The sequence below is a fragment of the Eutrigla gurnardus genome (genome assembly GCF_963514095.1).
Source record: "Eutrigla gurnardus genome assembly, chromosome: 5".
NCBI lineage: Eukaryota > Metazoa > Chordata > Actinopteri > Perciformes > Triglidae > Eutrigla > Eutrigla gurnardus.
The window spans coordinates 21,421,659-21,432,198 of record NC_139919.1 but is presented as its reverse complement, the minus strand read 5'-3'; the positions used below and the strand labels follow the sequence as shown (position 1 = coordinate 21,432,198).

The 10,540-nt window shown below is 40.8% G+C and overlaps 2 protein-coding genes across 2 annotated transcripts; both read right to left on the bottom strand.

The window, feature by feature from the left end:
- Window positions 1-538: 538 nt before the first annotated feature.
- LOC311013867 (uncharacterized protein) lies at window positions 539-4,560 on the bottom strand. The gene is made up of 4 exons (XM_084010139.1): window positions 4,135-4,560; window positions 3,060-3,160; window positions 2,895-2,970; window positions 539-2,242 (listed from the first exon to the last, which is right to left on the bottom strand). The coding sequence occupies exons 1-4, from the start codon at window positions 4,427-4,429 to the stop codon at window positions 1,494-1,496; spliced, it is 1,221 nt and encodes a 406-aa protein (XP_083866265.1). The 5' UTR covers window positions 4,430-4,560; the 3' UTR covers window positions 539-1,493.
- Window positions 4,561-5,092: 532 nt separating this feature from the next.
- smtnl1 (smoothelin-like 1) lies at window positions 5,093-9,287 on the bottom strand. Its single transcript, XM_084009812.1, has 5 exons — window positions 8,961-9,287; window positions 6,972-7,642; window positions 6,773-6,887; window positions 6,500-6,651; window positions 5,093-5,692 (listed from the first exon to the last, which is right to left on the bottom strand). Exons 1-5 carry the CDS (start codon window positions 9,039-9,041, stop codon window positions 5,314-5,316), a joined length of 1,398 nt encoding a protein of 465 aa, XP_083865938.1. The 5' UTR covers window positions 9,042-9,287; the 3' UTR covers window positions 5,093-5,313.
- Between the last annotated feature and the right edge of the window lie 1,253 nt (window positions 9,288-10,540).

The window sequence follows — 10,540 nt, the reverse complement described above, 5'->3', positions numbered from 1 at the left end:
GCGCGCACACACACAGTGATGTCATTTCATTGATTGCCCAAGAACAATGGCCCGAGAGGAAGCGGCATTTCTTGGGGAAGTGCAACAACAGCATTCCACACCAACATGATGAAAACTATTGGCACATAAAACCAGTACCAGTGACCAGTACATCCTCTGCATGCACCTGATAAGTAAATAGATTGATGAGCAGTTGATTTATAGGGGATCATGTATCACTGCATGACTCTAACTCCAACTTCATTGGCAAACTGTGTTTTCTCATGGTTTTACAATAGTAATCGTACTTTCAGTGTTGTTTTGTATTAGTTTGCTATATTTCAGACCTTAAATAGATGAAACCAGACACAAACAAGTAGGAACTTGGTAAACAATACTTTAGCGTGGGCAGGGTGGACAAGAGGAACAATCTAAGGAATTTCCCCCAGTTTCCTTAAGTCCCTCCAAAGTGAAGAAACCTGAGTCACGAGTATCACACAAACAATGCTGCACCCTAGAGGTGTAAAATGAGAAGTGACTGGTCAGACGTTGAAAGCTGTTAAAACAAAACAAAAATATTTATTGATAATTGCATATCCAGATTACAAACCCACAGTCAGAATCCACACTGACTTGATTATTGCCCAGTCTGAAACTCTGTGGAATGTACAAAAAGGAAAAGAAAGCTGCAACAGAGACGCCAGTGGAGGTAGTTCGCTTTTTAAATGAAACACACACAAATTAAATGACATGAGACGGGTAAATGGCTCTCCCCTTTCATGCAGCTTAATATACAGTAAGCCAAACATGTTTGATTCTAAATAAGTTAAAATGATGATAGATGATAAATGCCAGTCTGACATTTAATTTTGTGTATATGAGAATTTTTTTTTTTATCAACCATCATGTGAAAAACTTTCCAAACGGTTTAAAATACTTTTGTTTGGAAAGTTTGGAAGTGTTTGTGCGGTCAGATATGTCAGGAAGAGACTTTTTTTAATAATGAGCATAAGTTACACATTAAATGATTACTTATCTAGCATTGAGCACTTTTTATGAGCATTTATGAAATTAAAATGAAATGGATTTTCCTTTATTTATTTTCCTTTAGTGATGAATAAGGCATACGTTTGTCTCCTTTTCCGACAGTATAAAGAAGGAAAAGCATTTTATATAAAAGAGGCATTTTCGTTTTGAAGGTTGTTTTCCTAGAATTAAAAAGAATACAAGTCTCATCACATTGAACAGAGATCGTGCTTATTTGTGCCTCGATTTTGAATCACAACAATCCATTGATTTTACTGGGAAGTTGTTGAGATATACATCTAGTGTTCTTGTAGTTCATCAAGTACATTTCTTTGCGCAGTGGCAAACTACACAAAAGGACAAGAATATGAGATACTGCCACAGTAAACACACCCAAATACACACCGTGGCACAAGAGTCAGTAAAAGCAACATGCGTAAAAACGTTAAGTTCCATGTTCTTTCTTTGAATCTTTGCATCTTTCATGGTCAGAGCACTCCGTTAGTGTTGTGTGTGATCATGTGCCTACGCAGGTTGCTGGGATTGTTGAAGCTGGCGGTGCACTGATTGCAGGTGTATGGCTTCTCTCCGGAGTGAGTCCTCAGGTGGATCTTCAGGCTGCCGTTCTGCGTGAAGCGCTTCCCGCATTGCGTGCAAGCGTACGGCTTCTCGCCGGTGTGAATGCGCATGTGGATGCTCAGCGTGGTCTTGTTGACGAATGACTTGCCGCAAAAGGTGCAGAGAACGGGCGCCTCCCCGGTGTGACTCGCCCTGTGCACGATCAGGTCTTCGCGGCTGAGGAAGCGCTCGCCGCAGAAGTTGCAGTCCAGAGATTTGCTGAGGACGTGGGAGAAGGCGTTCTGCTGCGGGGCGAACTGGCCGACGTGACTGGGGTGCCCCACTTGACCATCAGCTGCTACTATTTGTGGTTTTAATGCATTATTCAATGCCGCTGAGGCCATTTGGGTGGACTGATTTCGCTCCAGTTTTCTGCCTCTGTCGTTGAAATTCAGGAGACTGTCGTGGGTGACGTTGTGATCGGGCGACAGAGAGGTAAAAGCCTGGATTTCGGAGGCGGTGAAGAGGGCGTCACCCTCCTCCTGCAGAGGTCCTTCCCCTCGTCCGTGAACACTCACGATTCTCAGCTCTTCATTATCACCCCTCAGGCAGGACTCTACATTCTGGTTCCCCGTAGAACCGCCAGGCTGCCTACTGTGGTTTCCAAAGTCATCCTGACCTGAAAAGACAAATCGCAAGATGACATTATGAATCACTGTTTGTGAATGAAGCTTTTAGACTGTGTCAAACGAGTCGCAAAGTTATTATTTGTATCAAGAACTTTAAGTAGCTTTAGTCTAAGCTTTATGTCTAAGTGCTATGTATAAGTTACAAATCATTAGCACAGTGACGTCTACGCTTCCTCTAGTACTCAATCAGGCAGTGCTGGACTTTAAACAGTTCATAAAATCACCCTGAAAGCCTATTCATTGACATCAAATGACATCAAGGAGTTCAAGTTGCCACAATCTGGCCACAGATACAATCTGCCAAGACACAGGATGACTAGATTTAAGAACAGATCTGTCACTGTTGCCACTGGCCTTTCAAATAACGTAATCATAATCTTATCTTTATATCGTATTTAGCATTTATTGTTTGGTGGTTATGTGCTCACCGTTGGCTTTACAAGAAATTCCTCCACTGGAATAAAAAAAGATATCCTTGAGACAGAAAACACATATTCCTTCAACTGTGGCTGTATATTTAAAAAGTCTACTTTCTGCTAATGTTTACATACACATTATTTATGTGGACACACGTCCTGTAAACGCTGTAACTAACTGTCTGTGTGACTGTCACTCATATTCCTGCACCTGTTGACTACTCACCTACAGCTGGCCCACATCCCCCCACGTCATCTTCATCTTTGATCAGGATGATATCTGGGCTCTCCACATCTGCACACTAACAGATAACGGATATAATGGATATGCATGATGAAAAAAACCCAAAACAAAACCTTTAGTCACCCAAAGTACCAGTGCTGTATTTACCTCCACTTGAGTTTCAGAGGAGGGAGTCTTATTCTTTGGTTGTAGAGAAATAGAAGCAGCTTCCCCAACATTCTTTTGAGCCACATGCGACTTGATGACAACTGGAGGGGAAAAGACCAATATGAGGAAGCTGAGTACAAGCATCAATATTTTAAACACGCTGCACATGTGAGAATTGGACTCATGCTTCTAGCTGTAAATTCAACATTTACCAGATTAACTGCTTCATAAGCGGTGACACAGTAGTGCTATCGATATTATCCTTTCATTTTGTTGAGCACTTCAACAAAATTGAACTTTTATTATATCAATGTAGAGATGTAGTCACTGATTTGCAAGGAATTAAATATATGTAACTCTGACACAGTTAGAGACTAGATGGAGAATAAAGTGGAGCATTTAAAGAAGCATATCTTTTTTAGGAGTTGGTAGAGACCAACACATAACGGCACAGAAACAAATAAAAGATAATATTGCTGAGAACTGCTGGATTATAAATAAGTATAATAAAATGTTCACCATTTTCAATTAAAAATGTTGTGTTCAAAACTTGTTTCTGCTGCCCACAAGTGGTCCAAAAAAAAATGCAGTTAACGCAGGTTCATAGTTCTTACTGGCTTATTACACATGGGATGTATGAAAACTTGAACCTCATTTTCAAACCTCAACCTAGATCTGACGAGAGGGGAAAATATCAAATCCCTCATCGAATTTGTGCCTGATGAAAACTGAGGAGACACTTTAAACACAAGCTGGGTTGAAAGGAGCATTTTTACAGTCAACATGTAATGAGACAGCTTCAATAAGCTTTAACGATGAACTTAAGTTGAACTAACGTTGGTCATAATGCAGTTAAACTTAAGTGAATCAGAGTACAGGGCACTACAGGAACAACACATGTATTCGTGTTGAGGAGCAGACGTGAATTTAGTCATTTATACGTTTGTTGACATTTTCTATTTCGTGTGCGAGACCATGAAACACCGATCTAGTGGAACCGGAACTTCCCAGGAGGAGAAGCGTTACTTGATTACTCGAGTACGAAGTATTCTCTTAAAGTGAAAGTACTCGTTACCTTGTGATTTAGCCCGTGGTTTGGGGATGTTCGCTCGGATCGGGGAAAAGCGGCTCGCCGGCCGGTTGCTCCTGGTCTGCAGCCGGAGAGAGAAGAGCTCACTCCTCATCACCTTCATCCTCATCCTCAGGGCTTCGTTTTCCTTCAGGCTCTGGGTGAGATGCAAGCGGAGAGACGACGAGCCTTCCGAGAACAGCTGACTGATTTCCGACACCGCCGCTTTCACCAGCACGTCCATTATGGACAAAAGCTGTGACTCCAGGTTCAGACTGTCCGGCGGCATGTCTGTCGACATGTTTCGCTTGGCTACCGCCGAGAATAATGCCGGAGAAGAGCTCGATACAATCGTCGGGTTAGCTCACAAAGGGGTCTACACAATAGCCTTTCCGGTAGCATGACGCTAGTTACCGTAATCCCTCAAAAGCAGGAGCAGTAGTAGTTCCTGTTTAGTTAGGTCTCCTGGTTATTCTGTATGGGCAGTTTTGATTCATAAACAATACATCCTCAACATTTTATCTGGGCTTGGATATCAACAATATAACAATTATTATTTCCGGAAGCACAATGACAGTTTGATAGTGTTTATAATTAAAGACTTGTCCATTGCTATTTATTATTGTTGGGGCGACTCTGTTCCTTATAGAGCTCAGATCTAACCTTGAACACAGGGGCACTATAAAGTTAGGACGAGTCCAAGGACCCAGCACTGACAGCTTCATCACACTAAAGAAGAAAAAATTGTAATTTCAATTGGATAAATAATGGATTCAATATATTGTTTACCCATTTTGGATATGTCTACACATAAAATATTTTCAGTCAACTGTAAATCATAACGTTATAAGCTTGATTTGTAAAGTAAATAAAAAATAAAGGTGTAAAATAATTCAGCATTGTAAATGTATCATTAATTTGAGCAGCACATCAACACACAAGAGTTTCTTCTTGCACAAACAGCTTTCAAATTTGCAGTGTTATTTAATTATTTATATATATAGTTGGAGGAACTGAACATGTGCTCAAAACAAACATTTACAACAAAAACACAGCATAGAAGCCTATACTTTCAAACAGCTAACTAATATCACATTGCACACCAAACTAAGACTTACACAATGAAGTACCGCAACCATCAACAATCCTTTTGGTCTTTTCAGTCTGTTTACCGGTAGTATTTTTCTAGGCCTCTGTCTTGGCTAACTCTCCTCTGTCTCCCTCCATCTCACAGCTGTTTGGTGCATTTTCTTCCTCGCCAGCAGCCTCTGTCTCTGCGATATTTCCCTGTTTCTGCTCTTGGTTCTCCATAGTCCCGTTCTCAGCAGACTCTCCCTCGGCCTTCTCCGGTGATACCTCTCCTTTCTCCGTCTCCTCTCCCTCATCATCATCACCAGCCTTACTGTCTTTCTCTTCCTTCTCTTTGTCCTTCCTCTCTTTCTCTATTTTGGAGAGGCTATGGCAGAGGGACTGGACATATGTGAACACACACATGGGGTCCGGGTGTTGACCCATCATGATCATGTCATTCACTTCCAGTAGAGGGCAGCAGTCGGCCAGGGACCTGCCAGGGAGTGAGGTGTTTTGGGGACAGAGGAAAGGAAAGAAAAGGAGAGAACTGGATGTGAGACTAAGCTGTGAAACACAGAACTGTTACAGAGAGATGGAGTCCTGATCTACTAATTTGCTGATCTGGTCATTTCGACCAGGCAAAGCTAAATTCAACATAGCCAATTTGAGCTTTCCTCTGCAGAATTTGTTAATCTACCCTCTAGTCAGATTTATGCTGAGTTTAAAAAAAGTAGGTTTATGGGGTGCACGCTTTCATTTGTCCCATGTGTAATAAGCCAATAAGCTGTATAAGCCTGCATATTGATTTTTGACCACCTTTTTGAAATGTGAACATCCTATCATATTTATTTGCAGCAGTTATTTGCAGCGTTATTATCAATAATTTGCAGTCATGTTTCTGTCAGAGAAACATAAGTTCATGGTCTCTCTCTCTCTCTCTCTCTCTCTCTCTCTCTCTCTCTCTCTCTCTCTCTCTCTCTCTCTCTCTCTCTCTATATATATATATATATATATACAGTATTTTATATAGCTTTTGTATAGTTTCTAATGTATGTTTAATGTATAATGTATGTTCTATGTATGTTATTGCTACTGGATGCTTGAATTTCCTTCGGGATCAATAAAGTATCTATCTATCTATCTATCTATCTATCTATCTATCTATCTATCTATCTATCTATCTATCTATCTATCTATCTATCTATCTATCTATCTATCTATCTATCTATCTATCTATCTATCTATCTATCTATCTATCTATCTATCTATCTATCTATCTATGTAATTAAATACTCCATACTCTGCAGTTTGGAAGGCCAGGGTGAAGTTTTTCGCCCTCTCCTTTGGATTCAGGGAGCTATAGTCAAAAGCATCAGGGAAGAAGCGATGGATCAGAGCACAGAACGCCAGCCCATCACACCAGGATGATGAGAAGTTCTCTATGTTGACACCCTAAGAGTTCAAAGGACAGAGAGATAGACAAACCAGGGCTTGTTCTTATTATATGTTTTTAAATCTCTGGTCCCAAATAGATGGCAGATCTTGAAATGTGTTGATGAAGTGTCAAACTCACGTCATAGTTGCGAGTCTTGCTGCGACACCACTGAAGCATCTTCTGTTTGATAGAAGCTCCTGTAGCCCCTGCTGTAGATGACCTCTGAATTTTGAAGTTGCGGGGAATTGGCGTCCTAAAAATGGTAAAACATTTGTCACAATGTCAACATTACTCATACATTCACTTATGAGCCACTGGGTGTCATACAAAGACTTACTCTGGTGCACCCTGCTGGAACTTGGCAATTATGTCGTTTTTAGCTGCTGCTCTAATAGAGCGTGCAGATGGTCTTGGTCGAGAGAGAGAAGAGGAGGCAGGACCACTCTTTCTTTTGGGCCTACTTGGTTTTTCTACCTCCTTAATCTTCCCTTTGTCTTTTGTTTCTACTTCCACTTCCTCAACTTGTTCTTTCTTCTCTGCCTCCTTTGCAGCATTTTCACTCGCATCTTTTTCTGCTTCTTTTGCCTTTGCCTCAGCTTTAGTCTTCTTTTTCCCTTTTTTATGATCTGTCATCTCCTCTCCAACTCTCCCAGACTCGCAACTCTCAACATCTTCTGCCTGCTCACCATTCTTCTCTTCCTTCCTCTCTTCCTCTCCATCTTTTTCTCCACTCGTCGGTTCAGGATCTTTCATGTCAACATCAGTGGAAGCTTTGGCTTCATCCTTTACAGCCACTTCCTCCTCTTCAGCATCACCTTCGACATGCGTTGATGGAGGATTCTGCGTCTTGTCCGTCTCTCCACAACATACCTCCCCTTCTCCCTGCTCTGGTACTGAATCATCCTCTCCCTTCTCCCCCACTTTCATTAGCCCCTGCCCCTCCACCATCTCCCCTGCTGGAGGCTCTCTCCCTACGTCTTTACTGTCCTCCAGCTCCGTCTCATCTGACTGGAAGACAAGCAGCACAACATAGAGCTTAGTTATCCATCATATACATCTGCAAATATTATCTGGTATCTCAAGCAATTGAAAATTGATTATCTTCAATGTTTTTATTCTTAGGGATGTGTCAATATATCTAGAGTTGACAATTTATCCAGAGTTTTACTTGGGTGCGTTCACACTAATTTCCATGTTCTAACAGCATGGTTCTCCCTTGGCCACAGCTATGTTTCTTGTTCAACCAATTGGCCAAATTAAAACATGTTAATTTCCTTTTTGAGGGTAGGGTATTTTGCATCTGCCAATAAATACTTTTTTTCTGATCTGACCTGTTCACTCATTAGTGTGTTACATGAAAATCATTTAAATTAAGCCTGACTGAGTCATGGGGGAGCTATAGACCACGACCCCTGCCTCATTTCATGATGTTCATTAGTCTGGGATGAAGAGTGTTAGTGTCCAGCAGTGTGCAAACCACAGACATTTCTTTAAAAGCTCTTCTAAAATGATCCGTATCGACAAAGGACATACATGAATGGAAGCAGAGCTCCAGTTCCAAGAAGAGTTACATTTAAGATTCTGTTTAATTGATTTCAAAAATACAAAATATGATTATCTCATTTGAATTATTACAAAGAACACAACTTGTGTTCGAAAGGTAACATATGTAAAATTAATTGCCACAGTTAACTGGGATGACATGGTACGTACCAAAGAGCATAATGTAATATGAGACCTGAAGCTCCACTCTGGGAACTCTTGAGTATCTCACTTATTTAATACAGTTGAACTTTCAGATGGGAAATTTGCATTTTGCAAGTTTTGAATCACACCTGAAACTAAAATAAAGGTGAACTTCATCCCAATGAAAACTTTTAAAATCCACAACTTAAACAAAACCCCTTTGGCTCTCTACATTTAAATATCATGTTGTTTCCTATGGCATGAGCACTATTAATCAATTTGAGGTAGATCATGTGTCATTGGTCAGTTGAGGGTCATACAATCTTTTTTGAAACGTATTTAAAATCTTCAGTGGATACAGATCTCATCTAGAGAAGAATGTAATCATATATGAAATATATATCACTGCAAAATATCACTGCAGGAACAGTCACACCATGTCCTGCAGTCAGGACGGACAACAGGTGTAGTGCAGCAAATTCAGCCAGAACCACTTCAACGATCCTGCTGGCCAAACACAACACGTGCCATGGCCACAAATACACTCACTGCATATTCCTGGTAGAGATTAACACACCGGCCATTGTGGATTTTACATATGGGAAAACATTTAAAATCCAGTACAACATGCAAAAAACACCTGCTTGTTGTTGTTGGTGTCAGTCTCACTGGTCTTCTCTGAAGACTCCGATGTCTCCTGGCTGGGCGATTCTCCATCCATAATGTCCAGTAATGTGTTTGTTCAATGGATGAAAGGGCAAAGCAGACTTTGTTTTCAAATAATGCCCGAGGACTCTAAAGTGATATCTTCTATCTTCCCAATTCACTCAAAGGTGAATCCTCTTTACCCGAACCCTGCTCAGTGTCTCACTCCCTGCTTCTCCCTGCTCTCCTTTGCTTCCATGTCCCTGTCTGCCTTCCTGCCCCTCTCTGTCAGCACTGCCCCTGTGTTTGTGATGTGTTTGTTGGTTTGTAGCTTCACCCCCTTTCACCAGACACCCCCACCCACTGCTTTGTGAGGATGCCTATGCTTCTTTATCTGACCTTTCGAACTACACTGGGTCCCAAAATAGAGTCTCGGTGACATAGGCGCAGTCCAACAGGCCAGACAGCTGCATCTGCTGTGGAAACCATGGCTGTACACATGCGTATAATGCACACGTGGGTGCATGCATACAGTCACATTGCGCATGCTCACAGACGTGCAATCTGCCACCTCCTTGTCACTTTTAAAATAGAATGTGGATTTGTATATATACACTATTTGATTTATTGCCAATAGTTAGATGGATGACTAACTCTCAGCAAGAAACAAAACAGTCTATCATCAATTTAAAGATTCCTTTTTCATTCAATCTGAATGAGAGTAGTACACATAGCTTAACATCCACTGCCTTGCTTCCAATGCACCTTTAATTCTATAAATCAGCATCAAGTGATTCAGTCAGAGTGGTTCAGGAATTGCTGATTTCTATCAGCCAGCCCTGGAAGTTAGCCCAGCACTGCTTCCCTCGAGAAAAAGTCAGTGGGATTACTGCAGAAAATAAACAGAAGTTCATGATACTTACATGTTTTGTTCAGTGAGATAATCGTCATCGATGAAGAAATTTAAAAGAGGGTGTGTGTGTACTGACATATTTTGTATCCTAGAACAAAACTTTAAAGTCTCATAGCTTGGGTTAACCCCAGGCTTAATTTCAGGTACAACCAAAAACCCCTTAAACCCCATTGTAGGAAGTACATAATGCTGACTCTTTTCCATATTATTATATAACATATATTTCCCTGAAGAGTTCTAAGTATTCTATTTTGAGTTTGTCTTAAAACATATTTAAAATATAAATAACTTCACATCTAATCTTTCATTTTTTCATTGTCTGTTCTCCCCTTTGTCTCTCTTGTCCCTAATTTTCTAGCTTTCTGACAAATGGTTTTCTTCTTATCCATCTGTTTTGTTTCCCTCCCACTTTGCTTGCAAATGATATCATAAAAGGTCCAAAAGGCAAACTTAAAAATAGATGAGTGAAGCTTTTCAACTTAGCGTCCTGTTCGAGCAGTGTATCTACTCATTCAACACAAAACAGATGGTTTTAAAAATGCATGTCTATCTTTATTCCCACTCTGTCTGTCATTATCTCCCCACCCCCACCCCCTTCTTCTCTTCCTCCCTTCTGTCTTCGGGGCTATTAATATGCCAACACCTTCTCCATCTATGCATCT